The 20,000-nt window shown below is 43.9% G+C and overlaps 1 protein-coding gene across 1 annotated transcript in view; it reads right to left on the reverse strand.

Annotated features, from left to right (window-relative positions):
• Window positions 1-2,794: 2,794 nt before the first annotated feature.
• The window catches only part of LOC308325981 (rap guanine nucleotide exchange factor 4-like), a gene marked incomplete at both ends in the record, with an annotated part of 44,728 nt that continues 27,522 nt past the window's right edge, over window positions 2,795-20,000 (reverse strand). Inside the window, 8 exons of the mRNA XM_080778780.1 lie at window positions 2,795-2,922; window positions 3,582-3,636; window positions 4,569-4,633; window positions 6,057-6,144; window positions 6,461-6,511; window positions 8,514-8,604; window positions 11,567-11,745; window positions 15,670-15,795. Coding sequence (XP_080634906.1) covers window positions 2,795-2,922; window positions 3,582-3,636; window positions 4,569-4,633; window positions 6,057-6,144; window positions 6,461-6,511; window positions 8,514-8,604; window positions 11,567-11,745; window positions 15,670-15,795 — 783 coding nt within the window. The remainder of the gene's footprint in view (window positions 2,923-3,581; window positions 3,637-4,568; window positions 4,634-6,056; window positions 6,145-6,460; window positions 6,512-8,513; window positions 8,605-11,566; window positions 11,746-15,669; window positions 15,796-20,000) is intronic.

Here is a 20,000-nt window from a genome sequence, read left to right on the forward strand (position 1 = left end):
TGGCCCAAAACATTGTGTTTATTGTCATGATTTGTCACGACAAGAGTTGTCTTTGTCCGCGGCGTAAACAATCTTTAAATAAATACTCTCTGAAAAGTCTATGAGGAAAATGAGCGGGGATTTATTTTCCGGGTCTCTCGAGGCGACGCTCTATAGCTGTGAGTGACGGCAGCCAGAGACACAAAACGCTCTATAGCTGTGAGTGACTGCAGCAGAGACACAAAACGCTCTATAGCTGTGAGTGACTGCAGCCAGAGACACAAAACGCTCTATAGCTGTGAGTGACGGCAGCCAGAGACACAAAACGCTCTATAGCTGTGAGTGACTGCAGCCAAGAGACACAAAACGCTCTATAGCTGTGAGTGACTGCAGCCAGAGACACAAAACGCTCTATAGCTGTGAGTGACTGCAGCCAGAGACACAAAACGCTCTATAGCTGTGAGTGACGGCAGCCAGAGACACAAAACGCTCTATAGCTGTGAGTGACGGCAGCCAGAGACACAAAACGCTCTATAGCTGTGAGTGACGGCAGCCAGAGACACAAAACGCTCTATACCTGTGAGTGACTGCAGCCAGAGACACAAAACGCTCTATAGCTGTGAGTGACTGCAGCCAGAGACACAAAACGCTCTATAGCTGTGAGTGACGGCAGCCAGAGACACAAAACGCTCTATACCTGTGAGTGACTGCAGCCAGAGACACAAAACGCTCTATACCTGTGAGTGACTGCAGCCAGAGACACAAAACGCTCTATAGCTGTGAGTGACTGCAGCCAGAGACACAAAACGCTCTATACCTGTGAGTGACTGCAGCCAGAGACACAAAACGCTCTATAGCTGTGAGTGACTGCAGCCAGAGACACAAAACGCTCTATACCTGTGAGTGACTGCAGCCAGAGACACAAAACGCTCTATAGCTGTGAGTGACGGCAGCCAGAGACACAAAACGCTCTATAGCTGTGAGTGACGGCAGCCAGAGACACAAAACGCTCTATAGCTGTGAGTGACGGCAGCCAGAGACACAAAACGCTCTATAGCTGTGAGTGACGGCAGCCAGAGACACAAAACCTAGATGAAACAAACTAGCGTTTGATTCAGTGTCTTGCTTTTAATTTACAAGGCATGACGACACATACAGGAAACAGAAAACAGGATACAGGATACAGCAGGATGCCAAACACCAGCTCTCACCAAAAACACTAAACACATCAAGTAGTTCAGGAGGTAACTGAAAAACTATTTCGGTCAATTATAGCGCGCCCAATCGCTCATCCCCTGCTAGAGTTCAGAAGTCCTGACGTCACTCGCTCATCCCCTGGTTTGCGGATGTCATTTCTTTATGGAGAATAAAGTTGGTCATCTTAAAATCGTCTCATGAAATAATTGTGGATAATGTCGGGGGAGGTGTTTCTGTGTCGTTATATTGTCAGGGAGGTGTCTCTGTATCGTTATATTGTCAGGGAGGTGTCTCTGTATCGTAATATTGTCAGGGAGGTGTCTCTGTATCGTTATATTGTCAGGGAGGTTGTCTCTGTATCGTTATATTGTCAGGGAGGTGTCTCTGTATCGTTATATTGTCAGGGAGGTGTCTCTGTATCGTTATATTGTCAGGGAGGTGTCTCTGTATCGTTATATTGTTAGGGAGGTGTCTCTGTATCGTTATATTGTCAGGGAGGTGTCTCTGTGTCGTTATATTGTCGGGGAGGTGTCTCTGTGTCGTTATATTGTCAGGGAGGTGTCTCTGTGTCGTTATATTGTCAGGGAGGTGTCTCTGTATCGTTATATTGTCAGGGAGGTGTCTCTGTGTCGTTATATTGTCGGGGAGGTGTCTCTGTATCGTTATATTGTCAGGGAGGTGTCTCTGTATCGTTATATTGTCAGGGAGGTGTCTCTGTGTCGTTATATTGTCAGGGAGGTGTCTCTGTGTCGTTATATTGTCAGGGAGGTGTCTCTGTATCGTTATATTGTCAGGGAGGTGTCTCTGTATCGTTATATTGTCAGGGAGGTGTCTCTGTATCGTTATATTGTCAGGGAGGTGTCTCTGTGTCGTTATATTGTCAGGGAGGTGTCTCTGTATCGTTATATTGTCAGGGAGGTGTCTCTGTATCGTTATATTGTCAGGGAGGTGTCTCTGTATCGTTATATTGTCAGGGAGGTGTCTCTGTGTCGTTATATTGTCAGGGAGGTGTCTCTGTGTCGTTATATTGTCAGGGAGGTGTCTCTGTATCGTTATATTGTCAGGGAGGTGTCTCTGTATCGTTATATTGTCAGGGAGGTGTCTCTGTATCGTTATATTGTCGGGGAGGTGTCTCTGTGTCGTTATATTGTCGGGGAGGTGTCTCGTTCACGACATATTTTGATAGTCCTGATAGTCTGTTTCTAGTGAAAACGTAACTAATTCAGTAGCAGTAACAATGGTGTTTTTCTCTCAGTCAGTTGCTTCTTCACATCCATATGAGTGAAACGGCCGGGATGACGTGTTTATTATTCAAACACAGTTCTTATAATGAGGCGATCTAAGATCCTCCTACGGGGATTATAATACACCAATGTTACTGTTGGGTCGTACATGTAATAATGACACTAACCTCTAGGGGGCGTTATATTATCCCTTACACACATGGGGGGCGGGGGTTTCGGGGTGACACGGTACACAACTGGGCTCTCCTGATTGGCCAGGATATCAGTCACATGGGTCTCAGGCAGCGCTGCACTGCTGATTGGCTACTGTCCACGTGTGGGCGTGGCTATGACGACGACGACGATGATGTCACAGAGGAGGCGGGGCCAGGGGCTCATGTCCGCCGGGGCTCCAGCCTATAGGAGAGCTGCGTCAGCGTCCGCTGGTTGTCGATCACGCACAGCTTCCTCACGTACGACCTGACCTCCGCGTGACCCTTGTTGGGCTGGCATATGTCTGGGTCTGGTAGAGAGAGAGAGAGAGAGAGAGAGAGAGAGAGAGAGAGAGAGAGAGAGAGAGAGAGAGAAAGAGATTTGTCAGAGTGATATAAAGATGAGAGTTTTGCACAGAGTGGCCTCCTGGTGGCGCTATAACGCGGGAAGCGAACGCAGCTCGTACATATTTGGGTTTTTTAAGATTTATTTTTAAGTTATTATTTTTTTAAGTTAAGTTATTTTTAAGTTAAGTTTTTAACTTAGCCATAACCATATAAGGAGTCCCCAAAGCAGCTATACGTCCAAATATGGAGTGTGTCACAAACAAATCACTCAGCTCCATATATGGGCACAAAGGGGGGACACACGCACGCACGCACGGACAGACATGATCTGCTAGGTCTCATAGTAAGTGCTCACTGCGTTCGCAATCACTGCGTTCGCAATAATAGGGCAATGTTAAAAGTAATTTCCCAGACGGACCTCAGGCGAGCCGAGGGTCAGCGAGCGCAGCGCGGACGCTGTAGAACCGCCTCTATTTAACATAAATAACCTCTATTTAGGTCACATTAATAACTCACTGCGATGATGTCGTGCGAAGGACGGACGGTCATGATGAAGTAAAAGTACTTACTGAACGGCTGACTTCATAATGACATCATAATGACATCATAATGACAGACTTACTGAACGGCTGACTTCTGCAGTGTCTCACTTGACGGACGGTGTTCGCTATGATACGCTATGGAGAGAGAGAGAGAGAGAGAGAGAGAGAGAGATTCACTTTACATTACTGTACCTAGAGAGAGAGAGAGAGAGAGACATTCACTTTACATTACTGTACCTAAATCATAAAATTCTTGTTTCTAAACTTAATAGATATGGCCTACAGGATGTTGCTCTCAAGTGGTTTTCTAATTATCTAGAAGACAGAGACCAATATGTATGTATCAATGGTTGTATATCTGCAAAGTTGAATATATTAGTCGGAGTGCCACAGGGCTCCATACTTGGTCCTTTATTATTTTTGATTTATATTAATGATTTAACCATGAACTGCAATACGTTTCTTCCTATTTTATTTGCAGATGATACTGTACCAATCTCATTGCCTCACACAGACATTCACTCCTACCCCACAAGGCAAAGAGATCATTTTGAATTACCATATTGTCGCACTTCCAAACATCAATCTTTCATCAGATTTAGAGGCCCTCGTCTATGGAACTGATTAGATTTATTTCTGTTTTTTGTGCAGTCTGTGTTTTTATTTCTTTACTGCACAGCTGCCCCCCTTTGCCAACTTGTAGATTTATGTACTGTTCTTTATGAACTTTTAAACCAATGACCTCTTCCTACAGGAAAGGATTCCAAATAAGCCTTCTGGCTTATTTGCATTGTATTTTTGTTCTGTGATATGTAATTGTCTATTTTTTGTACTACATGCTAAATAAATAAACCTAAAACCTAAACCTAGAGAGAGAGAGACATTCACTTTACATTACCTAGAGAGAGAGAGAGAGAGAGAGAGAGAGAGAGAGAGAGAGAGAGAGAGAGAGAGAGAGAGAGAGAGAGAGAGAGAGATTGAGAAGGTGAAAAGAAGCGGGTGAGAAAATGGGTTGCAAAACTCATGGGATAAAAAAAAATAATAATAATAATAATAATAAAACTCACCATCTTCTCATAGTTCACCATGTTGTCCACTATTGTCTTGTGTCCTTCATGTGTGAACGTCATGTCTGTGGACAAAAACAAACTAAAACATGACCCTGATGAACACTGTATAATATTATTATTATTATTATTATTATTATTATGTATAAGTCGAAACAACCGAGCCTGACGTCGAAATTAAAAAAAAATGTCTGCTAAATTCTGACAGTTTTCTGAAATACCTCATGTTTCTATATCGGTGGTGTTCAATATTTCATGTCAATGACCCCAAAAGTGATATGTACTTGGCCACGAGCCACCCCCCCCCCCCCCCCCCCCCCCCCCCTCAGAAGCAAAGATTTGAGTTAAAGACGTTCGCACTGTAACAATATAATATTCAAAGATTTTCACGATTTTTCAAAAATAGCAGACCTACAAGCTCATAGCACGGCACTCGGTGCCGCGCTACGAGCTTGTAGGTCTGCTATTTTCCAACAGCTAAAGTGTAACATGATGCTTAAAACACCAAATGGGGTTCCCGTACGGAATAACTATTAAGTCTCCGTTTATTTTCTATAGATAGTGTTATCTGTGGGTGTACAGTATGTGTACTTTAGCTTTTGAAAAATAGCAGATCTACAAGCTCATAGCTTGTAGGTCTGATATTTTTGAAAAATCTTGAAAATGTGGCGTAAATAGTTGAATATATTCTTTCCGAGCAAACGTTTTTAACTCAAATCTTTGCTTCTGATTTGAGTTATATGAAACAACATTTTCAGATAGGGCTCGGCGGCCAATTACAGATAATTCTGGGGGTCCTTGACATGAAATATTGAGAACCAATGACATTGAAACATGGGTTTTTCAGAAAAAATAATGATTTTAGATTCAGAAGACATTTTGTAGAATGGTCCTTAGGACTAAAATGGGTTAAAACATCACCGTTGTTGAAGCTACGAGTTGGGACTTCATTTTTGTCTTATCTTATTTTTAATGAATTCAACAAGCTGGGACTTTTCAGTGCACATTAACACACTGCACGGAAAGTTAGGAAAGTGCCCCATCTAGTGACCAAACCGGGGAACTACACATGATGCTACATGTTCCCCTTATACAAATGTCTTCTAAATCCTGACCGTTTTCTGAAAACCTCATGTTTCTGTGTCAGTGGTTCTCACAGGGTTAAAACCTCATGATTCATCAGATTCATACGAGGTTTCCACCTGGACACACACTGGTCAGATTAACCCATTCTGACCTGAGGTCAGATTCTAAAAATGTCAGTCGTTCTTCGATTTTTCAAAAATAGCAGACCTACAAGCTCGTAGCGCGCCACTTGGTGGCGCGCTACGAAGCAACTGAAAAAACCCCCCTTATTTCAATGTTAGTGGATGGAGAGAGAGAGAGGATTTTTGTCCAACCACGAAATGACAATTAATGGGTGCGAAGAGGGGCGGGACCAGGGGCGGGACTTGACAAAAGGGTGGGAGTGGCTTAGTGTTACTGTACCTTTAAGTAGGAGGGGCATAAAGGGGATGATTGGCGGTTCCAGTTTGGTGACAGTGAGTCTGTACGCTCTGTGGTTCCTGGATGGGTCCTACACACACGCACGCGCACACGCACACACACACACACACACACACACACACACACACACACACACACACACACACACACACACACACACGCACACACACACACACACACACACACACACACACACACACACACACACGCACACACACACACACACACACACACACACACACACACACACACACACACACACACACACACACACACACACACACACACACACACACACAGCTGAGCCACGCGACCCCTCTGGTGTTTTTAATGAAACCTGAGCAGTTTAACAGAGTTTTAACGTGTCATTTTAACCCCGTACTCACCATCATGCTCTCAAATTCAGCATAAAACTTCTTAAACTTGCTGGGGAGTTTCTAGAGAGAGAGAGAGAGAGAGAGAGAGAGAGAGAGAGAGAGAGAGAGAGAGAGAGAGAGAGAGAGAGAGAGAGAGAGAGAGAGAGAGAGAGAGAATTTGCAATGTAGTCATTTTATTAGACGCTCTTAATCCAGAGCAATTTACATATTAATCAAGAACAATTTACAATTTAGGCATTTAGCAGACGTTCTTAATCCAGAGCGACTTACATTAAGCAAGAACAAAAAGCATGGGAATACATCACATAAAAAGCATTTATCATGAAACATGTGTAAGCTAAGAAAGTAACAGTGGAATATCTATATAATGAAACTATACATATAAACTATACATATATACTACTATGCTATACATATGTACTATGACGTGCTGTGACTAGAACAACACATGGTGATACATTACATACGTAGAAATAGCTCTTAGAGCGTCGCAGTCCCTCCCCCTTTCAGAACGGCGAGTGGCCCAGGAAATGAAAAGCAATGCATTTTTTCCATAGCCGTTTCTGAAAGTATTTATTTAAAGACGGTTACGCCGCGAACAAAGCCAACTCGGATCGTGACAAATCATGACAATTAACACAATATTTTGGGCCGATCAAATCATTAGAAAGAAGAAAATAAAGGCAGGAGACAACACTATTTGTTTTGTTTTTCTTCTTATAAATTATTTGATCGGCCCAAAACATTGTGATCATTGTCATGATTTGTCACGATCCGAGTTGTCTTTGTCCGCGGCGTAACCGTCTTTAAATAAATACTTTAAGAAACGGCTATGGGAAAAATGCATTGCTTTTCATTTCCTGGGACACTCGTCGTTCTGAAAGGGGGAGGGACTGCGACGCTCTATAGAGTGCTATGTCTACATAAAATGCTACCTAAGGTCGCCTTCACACCAGAAAGCTTTACTGCGATTAACCATCCAGCGCCACCTGGTGGACACCAGTGTTGGCCCTCGTTGCCGAAGCCCATTATAAATAAAATAAAGACTTTGTAATTATATTGCGCATAGTTAATAATGTAATGTGCATAGTTAATAATGTAATGTGCATAGTTAATAATGTAATGTGCATAGTTAATAATGTAATGTGCATAGTTAATAATGTAATGTGCATAGTTAATAATGTAATGTGCATAGTTAATAATGTAATGTGCATAGTTAATAATGTAATGTGCATAGTTAATAATGTAATGTGCATAGTTAATAATGTAATGTGCATAGTTATTAATGTAATGTGCATAGTTATTAATGTAATGTGCATAGTTAATAATGTAATGTGCATAGTTAATAATGTAATGTTCATAGTTAATAATGTAATGTGCATAGTTAATAATGTAATGTGCATAGTTAATAATGTAATGTGCATAGTTAATAATGTAATGTGCATAGTTAATAATGTAATGTGCATAGTTAATAATGTAATGTGCATAGTTAATAATGTAATGTGCATAGTTAATAATGTAATGTGCATAGTTAATAATGTAATGTGCATAGTTAATAATGTAATGTGCATAGTTAATAATGTAATGTGCATAGTTAATAATGTAATGTTCATAGTTAATAATGTAATGTGCATAGTTAATAATGTAATGTTCATAGTTAATAATGTAATGTGCATAGTTAATAATGTAATGTGCATAGTTAATAATGTAATGTGCATAGTTAATAATGTAATGTGCATAGTTAATAATGTAATGTGCATAGTTAATAATGTAATGTGCATAGTTAATAATGTAATGTGCATAGTTAATAATGTAATGTGCATATCATCACCTGAACACCAGATTAGAGGAATTTTCTAAATCTGGATGAAGTAAAAAAATATATATATTTTTAAAATATTTTTGAATTAAATTATTTTATTTATTTTTTCAAAAAGGCGTCCAAAGGCGTCATGTGGCAGACAGACAGACAGACAGACAGACAGACAGACAGACAGACAGACAGACAGACAGACAGACAGACAGACAGACAGACAGACAGACAGACAGACAGACAGGTTACCTCCCAGGTTTGTGTCAGTCTGCTAACAGCAGGGTTGCTCATCCCCATGATGATCGCAAAGAAGGAGTTCAGGTTCTTAAACTCCCGACAACTACAGATAAATGACAACATGTTTAAAAACGTAGTTAAAGTACGATAGCAGTTCTAACAAACGATACAAAAGTTTGTAGGAGTTAAGGTGAGACTTTACAACAACTACAATAACTCTAAGTGAAACTTAGAAAGATGCATGTTAGGTGGACAGCACAACTTTAGTAAATCCTGTCCATTTGGTTCCATGTGTACACTCTCAGAGTTACAGACCCATAAGGGTCCATTTGGTTCCATATGTGTTACACCCTCAGAGTTACAGACCTGTAAGGGTCCATTTGGTTCCATATGTACACTCTCAGAGTTACAGACCCGTAAAGGTCCATTTGGTTCCATTTGTACACTCTCAGAGTTAAACTAACATTGATTCTACAATATAAATTGGGGGTCTCAGAGATAGAGATGCCAGTAATGGGGGTCCCTGGGGGTCTGTAGACTAATGCCTGTAAAACTGGGGGTCCTTGGAATTAAATAATGGTTTAGAGCCGTAAAACTCTTCTCTCATGGAGGTCCCTGCAGTATCTATTCAAACGGGGGTCCCTGGAAGTATCTATTCAAACGGGGGTCCCTGCAGTATCTATTCAAACGGGGGTCCCTGCAGTATCTATTCAAACGGGGGTCCCTGCAGTATCTATTCAAACGGGGGTCCCTGGCAGTATCTATTCAAACGGGGGTCCCTGCAGTATCTATTCAAACGGGGGTCCCTGCAGTATCTCTCCACTCTGCCAGTATCTATTCTGCCAGCTGTCAGGTCACAGCTGGATCCTTTCCAGTTTGCCTATAGGGCAAAGAGGGGGACAGAGGATGCTGTGGCATGCATCCTTCATTCCCTTCTCCAACATCTGGACTCATCTTCGGACAATTTTGCCACTATTCTCTTCGTTGATTTCAGTTCTGCTTTCAACACCATTCAACACCATCACATGATCAAGAAACTGCACCTCCTCAATATCCCACCACTCCTCATACACTGGACTCACAATTTCCTGAGTAACAGACCACAAGCAGTTAAAGTAGGTACATCATTTTCATCAACTGTTATCACTAACACAGGGGCCCCCCAAGGCTGTGTCCTCAGTCCTTTCCTCTATACACTATACCCAAATGACTGTACTAGCCCCTCACCCACTAACATCACATACTTTAAATACTCTGATGATACTGCTATTCTCGGACTGCTCCATGACAATAACTCTGTCACGGTCTATCAGAATACCATTTCTCATTTTACACAGTGGTGCACTGACAACTATTTAGTGTTGAATGTGGACAAAACAAAAGAACTGGTCATTGAAACAACCCACACTGGACTTAACCCACTCCTCATTAATGGTAAGACAATAGAACAGGTTGCCAGTTTCACATATCTTGGACTCACCCTGGACAATAGACTTAGGTTTGATCAACATATTACATATATCCAGTCACGTTTTCAGCAAAGACTTCATGTAATCCGCAAGTTAAGATCATTATCTGTTGCTCCTCATCTTCTTTTATTATTGTACAAAAGCATTATCCAACCTATTCTGTTGTACTGTTCTGCATGTTTTTACAACATACTACCCATGCCTAACAGAAGCAAACTTTTCAGTATCACCCGTATTGCCTCCAAGATTATCGGACTTTCCACACCAACACTTTCTGATATGAACAATAAGGCCATCACACGACTATAGCACTCTCAATATCACGTGACACTGATCATCCCCTGTATCGCTTCTTCAACCTCATGCCATCAGGACAAAGATACAGAACCTTACCCTGGAAAAAGGTTCGTTTCAGTAGGAGTTTTGTCCCCTCAGCCATCGCGGCATTAAACAAACTGCCCCGCCGATATAGGATGGTTTCTGTACACAGTGGGGAACTCATGTTTTGTTTTGTATTGTCTTGGTGTAATGTTGTTTCTGTACTATGTGCTGTTTTTGTTGTTGGTGTTGAACAGACCTGTGAAAATGAATATCCTTCGGGACAATAAAGATTATTATTATTATTCAAACGGGGGTCCCTGGCAGTATCTATTCAAACGGGGGTCCCTGCAGTATCTATTCAAACGGGGGTCCATGCAGTATCTATTCAAACGGGGGTCCCTGCAGTATCTATTCAAACGGGGGTCCCTGCAGTATCTATTCAGACGGGGGTCCATGCAGTATCTATTCAAACGGGGGTCCCTGCAGTATCTATTCAAACGGGGGTCCCTGCAGTATCTATTCAAACGGGGGTCCCTGCAGTATCTATTCAAACGGGGGTCCCTGGAGGCAGTATCTATTCAAACGGGGGTCCCTGGAGGCAGTATCTATTCAAACGGGGGTCCCTGGAGGCAGTATCTATTCAAACGGGGGTCCCTGCAGTATCTATTCAAACGGGGGTCCCTGGAGGCAGTATCTATTCAAACGGGGGTCCCTGCAGTATCTATTCAAACGGGGGTCCCTGCAGTATCTATTCAAACGGGGGTCCCTGGAGGCAGTATCTATTCAAACGGGGGTCCCTGGAGGCAGTATCTATTCAAACGGGGGTCCCTGCAGTATCTATTCAAACGGGGGTCCCTGCAGTATCTATTCAAACGGGGGTCCCTGCAGTATCTATTCAAACGGGGGTCCCTGCAGTATCTATTCAAACGGGGGTCCCTGCAGTATCTATTCAAACGGGGGTCCCTGCAGTATCTATTCAAACGGGGGTCCCTGGCAGTATCTATTCAAACGGGGGTCCGTGGCAGTATCTATTCAAACGGGGGTCCATGGGGCTGATTAGTGTCAACGTGGGGGTCCTATTACTCACTGCGCTGCTATTTGGGGGTCCCTGGGGGTCCCAGGGGGTCCCTGGGGATCGCTGGGGGTCCCTGCCATGGGGTACTCACTGCACTGCTATATGGGGGTCCCTGGGGCTACCTGGGGGTCCCTGGGGGTCCCAGGGGGTCCCTGGGGGTCGCTGGGGGTCCCTGGGGGTCCCTGCCATGGGGTACTCACTGCGCTGCTATCTTGATGAACTTCTTCAGCAGCTGGACTCGTTTGCTCAGCTGGCCACACAGACACACCTCGCTGACCACCCACAGCTGGACCTCCTTAAACCTCCTTAAGAACAGCTGCAGGTTGGCCCTCGTTCGCCCCAAGCTCTGAGCCCCCAACGTGTGGTAGAGCAGCTCATGCTGAGAGAGAGAGAGAGAGAGAGAGAGAGACCTTACGTTAACTAGAGAGAGAGAGAGACCTTACGTTAACTAGAGTGAGAGAGAGAGAGAGAGAGAGAGAGAGAGAGAGACAGAGAGAGTGTTATGACCTGGCTCTTGGGCCATAACAAAGGAGGAAGACACACGGCTGTTTAAAAGTGCACAAACCAATATTTATTTACAATATAAACAAACATAATAAGAATCAAACAAACAATACTACAGTTCTAAGGTGGAGTGTGTTAATCAGTAGATCAGTAGTGTCAGTGAGTGGATGTGTGGTGGGTGTAGTGTGTTAATCAGTAGATCAGTAGTGTCAGTGAGTGGATGTGTGGTGGGTGTAGTGTGTTAATCAGTAGATCAGTATAGTGTCAGTGAGTGGATGTGTGGTGGGTGTAGTGTGTTAATCAGTAGATCAGTAGTGTCAGTGAGTGGATGTGTGGTGGGTGTAGTGTGTTATTCAGTAGATCAGTAGTGTCAGTGAGTGGATGTGTGGTGGGTGTAGTGTGTTAATCAGTAGATCAGTAGTGTCAGTGAGTGGATGTGTGGTGGGTGTAGTGTGTTAATCAGTAGATCAGTAGTGTCAGTGAGTGGATGTGTGGTGGGTGTAGTGTGTTAATCAGTAGATCAGTAGTGATAGTGAATGGATGTGTGGTGGGTGTAGTGTGTTAATCAGTAGATCAGTAGTGTCAGTGAGAGGCCTGATTCATTAAAAATAAATATGCCACCGTTACACTGTGGCGGAAACAGATATCGTATTTATACGTCCGATCAAGCTACGTTGAGATGACGTGTTATTCAGAGAAGCTGGTGTAATCACTTCATTTATGCGGATCACTGAGTGTATCCTTTCCGCATTTTCCCCAAGCGATTCGCCTGGTGTCGCCTGGTTAGTTGGAACATCCACGCCCATTCTACACCATATAAGGCAACAGGAAATCTCGAAATACGTCATCATAGCCGGCACAGAGGATTCCCAAACTTTAAATTCTATACAACAGCGCGATGAGCTTGTAGAGTAGTTCATTTTGACAGGAGGTTCTCTGCACGGACAGATCTTCAAGCAAACAGCGCGAGTTATATGTATATAATTATAAACGAAACTTGCCAACTTGGCACGCATGCATTGCTTCACTGGATCCATATATGTCAGAGTTAACTGATATGTTACAGTTACTTTCACATAATGAGAAAGAAGTTAATTTGTACTGTTCACCACACGACCAAATGCTATATTACAACTCGGCAATGATAAGCCCTTACTGATGAATGCACTGCAGGGTTATAAAAAAAGAAAGAACACTCGCCTGCAGAAGTAAAATAGATATCCGATGTATCAGATGTAAATTAATTTCATGATGTCGTCATATTCAAATGATTCGCGGGACACGGCAAACTTGATTGATCTCATCATGAGATCAATGTAGTAGCCTACAGCATATAGCCTACATGCAGCTACAACGTTGCCCATATTATAATTAATTAAGGTGAGCTGGCTTAAAACTGACTGGCCAAATTGCACGCCCATAATGTGGATTTATAGCCCTCGTCGTGACTGCTGTCTGTCTGTCAGACCGGCATGTCTGTGAACCATAGAATGCCATAGATAGACCATATAACAGTCGGGCCGGGCCGTGTTCTGTCCTTGCCGGGCTCACCGCGCCGTTATATTAATTTTCCAATGTAAATTTCACCCAGATTGGACTCGGTTCAGCGGCCGCATGCTGCTGTCCGCCCCACACACACACACACACACACACACACACACAGTCAGAGAACTGACTCACTAAACAACACTAACACACACTAAACAACGTTGGATTCGTACAGTGCAGAATGCAGATAAGTGTAGGCCTATGTTCTTATTATAATTGTGAGTTTGTTTTTTAACATGCAGCGCGAGTTCACGGGAGCCGATCTACAAGCTCACAACGCGTTGCACTGCGAGTAGCCCTAGAGAAGGCTGTCAAGTGAGCAGCGGAATCGCGCATGCTATAGAAATATCCTAATAAATAAAAAGGTGTCGCTTGCAGGGGCAGTTTCCTTATGGGACTTGCCTCTAGAATGCATGCATAGGCATACAAGTGCAAGTGCACTCGGCTTTTATATATCATTTTTTATGTGCTGAACAATGTTGGGGTCGGGACACATGCCTACATATTTTATCTGCGATTTGGGAACTATTTATTGATCCAGCATGAAGACTAAAGCCTTCTGAATATATCCGTAAATTCGTCCACCACCTAAAGAGGTCCCGTGGGATTTTACGGAGTTTCCGACCAACCTACGTGAGCGTCAAGTTCACGGCCATTTCCATGAATTCCAAATTAATGTGGGAAATCCACGTAAATGCCTTTCCGCTAGCTTCACGTCATTATATCAGCGTAAACGCGTTGAAGAATCAGGCCCAGTGAGTGGATGTGTGGTGGGTGTAGTGTGGGGTGTTGAATGGTGCAAAGGTGCTGCTGCTCTCATGGAAGGAGAGAGAGACTGAGCGTGGCCACACCCAGCCTCTTATAGTGCACCCTGGGAACACTGATCAGGTGATCCCAATGCACCTGATCAGCAACTCGGCAGGACCTGTGGGAAGCACCAGACTAGGCCTACCTGTAACAAACCACACAGGCCCTAGTAGCCCAACTACAGGGGGCTGTGACAAGAGACAGAGAGAGACAGAGAGAGAGAGACCTTACGTTAACTAGAGAGAGAGAGAGAGAGACACAATTTACAATTACAATTTAGGCATTTAGCAGACGCTCTTAATCCAGAGCGACTTACATTAAGCAAGAACAAAAAAGCATGGGGAAATACATCACATAAAAACATTTATCATGAAACATGCGTAAGCTAAGAAAGTAACAGTGGAATATCTATACTGAAATAAGCTATACATCTTATACTATTATGATATACATTATGTACTATGACGTGCTATGACTACATACAATGCACTTATGCTGTTTACATAACATGCTATAAGTCTGTATCAAATGCTATCTAAGTCTACAGAATTGCTATCTAAGGGGGTGGGGTAAGTGCTATGGGCCATGATGGAGTCTGAAAAGGTGGGTTTTCAAACTACGGCGGAAGATTGGGAGTGATGCTGCAGTTCTGACTGCAGTGGGAAGTGCATTCCACAGTTTTGGAGCCAGAAGGGAGAAGAGTTTGGGACGTGTGGAGCGTTGTCCCGGCGTTTTTAGTGAGGGTACTTCCAGCTTCCCTGCGTTGGCTGATCTGAGTGAGCGGGAGGGTTTGTAGGGTTCGATCATACTTGCAAGATATGGGGGAGCCATGCCTTTGGTTGCTTTGAATGCCAGCATCAGAGTTTTGTATTCTGTGCGGGCAGCGACCGGGAGCCAGTGGAGGGAGCGGAGCAGGGGGGAGACATGTGAGAATTTTGGCTGGTTGAAGACCAAGCGAGCTGCGGCATTTTGGATCAGCTGGAGAGGCTTAAGTGCACATGCTGGTAGGCCAGTAAGGAGGGAGTTACAATAGTCGAGTTTTGACAACACTGTTGTCTGGATTAGGAGCTGGGCTGATTCCTGGGTGAGGAACGGTCTAATTCGTCGTCTGTTATAGAGTGTGAACCTACAGGATCGAGTGACAGCTGTGATGTGAGTTTTGAACGAGAGCTGACTGTCCAGGACAACACCAAGATTCCTGGCTGTTGGGACAGACGTTACCAGGGCGTTGTCTACGGAAATAGTTAGTTCCCGCATAGGGCAGGACTTAGCTGGGAAGAACTCAGAGAGAGAGAGAGAGAGAGACAGACCTTACGTTAACTAGAGAGAGAGACACAGAGAGAGAGAGAGGTCATAGAGCTCAAAGGTTAAAGGTCATAGGTCATACCTCATGCAGACAGCTGAACAGCTCCCAGTCATAGAGGTCAAAGGTTAAAGGTCATACCTCATGCAGACAGCTGAACAGCTCCCAGTCATAGAGGGTCATCTGGTACGCCAGGTCTTTAGAACTCATCAGCTCAAAGCTGGACATCGAACCTCCAGAGGGTCCTTCCTGGTCTGGGAGAGGGGTCTGACACACACACACACACACACACACACACACACACACACACACACACACACACACACACACACACACACACACACACACACACACACACACACACACACACACACACACACACACACACACACACACACACACACACACACACACACACACACACACCAATTTAGGCATTTATCAGACGCTCTTAAAGCAGAGTGATTTACAGTTAGCAGGAACAACACATGGTGATACATCACAATAGAACAAAAAGGAAAGGTACTATGTTTACCCTGCAGGGTAACTGGACTAAGGAAAGGAAAGGTACTATGTTTACCCTGCAGGGTAACTGGACTAAGGAAAGGAAAGGTACTATGTTTACCCATGCAGGGTAACTGGACTAAGGAAAGGAAAGGTACTATGTTTACCCATGCAGGGTAACTGGACTAAGGAAAGGAAAGGTACTATGTTTACCCAGGGTAACTGGACTAAGGAAAGGAAAGGTACTATGTTTACCCAGGGTAACTGGACTAAGGAAAGGAAAGGTACTATGTTTACCCAGGGTAACTGGACTAAGGAAAGGAAAGGTATTATGTTTACCCAGGGTAACTGGACTAAGGAAAGGAAAGGTACTATGTTTACCCAGGGTAACTGGACTAAGCTCAAGAACTTGTTTACAGCCAGGCCCTGCTCATAGAACATTTCATGGTAGGGGTTCAATGCCTTGACCAAGGGCACTTCAGCGGTGGTAATTGTAACGTGCCGGTCCGGGGATACGAACTATAGCGACCTTGATACATCACAATAGAACAACACATGGTGATACATCACAATAGAACAACACATGGTGATTGTTCGGTTTTCGGTGAGATTGGGCCGGGCAGCCGGACTGCCCAGAATGCAAACAGATCACTAGGTTTTTAGGGCTGACCTCGATTAGTCAAATAGTCGACTAATCGATCGGAACGGGTCTCAGTCGACTGACCACCTCTCAGTCGATGTTCATTATATTATTGTATTATATTATATTATTGTATTATTCCACTATAGGTCTGTGGGGGAAATAAACACATTTGAACATGCTTTCTGACTGTTTTTAATCAATCCATAATGTGCATGTGGAGTGTGTCTGCCTGTGTGGCAACGTGCCACTGCCTGTGACTTGAATGGCACAGTGCTGCTGGCCTGATAAGACTCCAGAGTCTCACCTGCTCAATCTGGCTAATGACAAGCCTCTCGGGGGGGGGGATTGCTCAGTCGACTATCAGTCGACTAACAGCAAATGTATTCATATTATAGTCGACTATACAAATCCTTAGGGTTACTACTACAGCTCTACTAGGTTTAATGCGCACATAGGTGAACTAAATGCTTCAATAATCGCCTTACTTTATGAACTCAAACATGCTGACATGACAAAGATGTCCAGAACATCGAGATGATAAATAAATACGGAATGTCAAAATATCCGCCGCGGTGGCTGAGACCAGAGCCATTGAGTAATGGTTGAGACAAAGAAGTGAAACGACCTGAAAGATACATAACGTCAGTCTTACCCGATACCCAATCTTTCTGTTTTATGAACACAAGGCTGCTGTACTTTATACCTCATACTAAGCATTTAAAGTATTCCTTCTTTTATTGGCTCCACTTATACTTTTTATTCTTCATTGTATAATATTATTTGTTTGCTTGTTCAATCAGCTGCTGTTGCTAGTCATGGCTGCCAGTTCCCACCTGATGTCGTGTCGGAGTCCAGACTGCTCCAGACCGTACTGAATAACCGCTAGCTTACATAATGTCTTGAGGCTAGGACTGAAGTCTAAGACATACAGGTCACCAGGTGTGTATCCTCCAAAGAGGATGACACGATCTCCCACCATGCAACAGCACATCCTATTCCACATATGTGGGCGATTCCCCTTGGGCTCAACCTTCTTCCAGGAGAAGGTCTCTGGACTGAATTTCCACGGATCATTTAAGTACTTGTGACCGTAGAGACGACCACATATGTACAGCTCTCCATTGTAGGTAAAGGCTGAATGATCCCAGCGTTCTTCTGGTAGAAGCTGTGTAGGTGTGTCCAGCCAGTGGTTGGTCTCTGTGTAAAACACTCTGATGGTGTACTGACCACACCAGCCTCCAAATACAAACATCTTTGTCCCGATAATGGTAGCAGAGTGACGTGATAAAGCAGGAGGTGCAGTTCCTCTGGTGTTAATTAAAGTCCAGACCATTGTGCTGGTGTCCAACTTGTACATGTCATGACATAAAGGGTCCAGTAAGCATGGTGTATCCTCCATGAATAAACATGACCATCCCCAAAACACAGGCTGAGTGGTTTTCCCTCCCCTCTGGAACAGTCCCAGAAACCTGTGGTTTGAACCATCTGTGGGCGTCGACATCAAATGCATAAAGCACATTGCAGTAAGGATAACCTCCCCAGAGATAGACAGTGTCTTCAATCAGCACAGGTGTGTGGCCCCGGCGCCTGGAGGGAACCTCATGGTGGCGTTCTCCTGTTCCACGGGTCTCTGGGGTCAACTTCCTCCAGATCAAAGACTTTGTGTTGAAGACGTTCACATCAATCTTCTTCTTGTCGTCCCAACAGTCACCTCCAAAGGAGTACACACAGTGTCTCACTGTCACAGCGCTTTGATTGGCTGTCTCTGGGCCTCTCAGACGCACCGCCCAGCACAACATTACTCACTAGCATAGATAAGTCCTATTGGTCAATGGTATCCTATTGGTCAGTGGTATCCTATTGGTCAATGGTATCCTATTGGTCAGTGGTATCCTATTGGTCAATGGTATCCTATTGGTCAAGTCCTGCTGTGTAAAAGCATGGAATATATAAAATAGCTCAAAGCTCTTGTGCTGGTTGCCTATAGGTCAGAAGCCTGCAGTGGTGTCCCATTAGAAGTGAAACCAGGATGCTTAACCTTCTGCTCAGAACCTTCAGCAGAGCCCTGCTATATACTGTATTATCCCACTATGCTTTGTCACAATGACTGAGCCAATCAGATCTGTCCGTATATGGATTCTACCACATCGATCTGATGTCGGCACAAATAAGTCAGCCCGGAAAACAAATGTAGGGATTGTCGTACTAGACATGTCAGATGTCATAGAGCCCAACGTCTCAGATGTCATAGAGCCCAACGTGTCAGATGTCATAGAGCCCAACGTCTCAGATGTCATAGAGCCCAACGTGTCAGATGTCATAGAGCCCAACGTGTCAGATGTCATAGAGCCCAACGTCTCAGATGTCATAGAGCCCAACGTGTCAGATGTCATAGAGCCCAACATCCTAGTCGGATATGTGTGGAGACTAAACAAGTAAGACGCGCAAACGCGGGAAGCGAACGCAGATCGTAAATTGCAATAACAATTCACCATGACTCAGCCATAACCATATAAGGAGTCCCCAAAGCAGCTATATGTCCAAATATGGAGTGTGTTGCATCAATGACAAACAAATCACTCAATTACAATTTACAATTTAGGCATTTAGCAGACGCTCTTAATCCAGAGCGACTTACATTAAGCAAGAACAAAAGCATGGGAATACATCACATAAAAACATTCATCAAACATGCGTAGGCTCAGCTCCATATATGGGCACAAAGGGGGGACGGACACACACACAGACATGATCTGCTAGGTCTCATAGTAAGTGCTCACTGCGTTCGCAATCACTGCGTTCGCAATAACCAACGAGCAGATCTCCCGGATCCAATTCTATGAATGGAAGTGAGAGTCTTGGTTACATGGGTGGGGGTGGCTGCTACGAAGGCTTTCACCTAGAGCTCCATATATAGGCATATCGGAGATGTTTAGCACTGACATCAGGCTAATAATGCCATCGTCATCGTCACACGCATTCAGTAGAACTGTACAAAAGAAGCATCAGAACTTGGTGGTGGACAAACGCTATAACGCTATCTTCGTGCTCGGACAGACAGACCCAGGGACACAGGGACACACATAGCTGTGTCAGTTTAAAAGTTATTAATTTATGAATCACAAAGTGTTTCATACAATCAATGTAGCCCAACAACCGATTGGACCAGAGCCAGATGTAGGCCTGTTTGGCATTTCTCTGTGCAGTGTGGGTGGGTGACTGCAATGGGAAGTTCATTCCATAGTTTAGATTGGGAGTGAGTCTGTAGTTCTGACTGCAATGGGAAGTTCATTCCATAGTTTAGATTGGGAGTGAGTCTGTAGTT

The sequence above is a fragment of the Protomyctophum bolini genome, assembly GCF_963924005.1.
Source record: "Protomyctophum bolini genome assembly, chromosome: 12".
NCBI lineage: Eukaryota > Metazoa > Chordata > Actinopteri > Myctophiformes > Myctophidae > Protomyctophum > Protomyctophum bolini.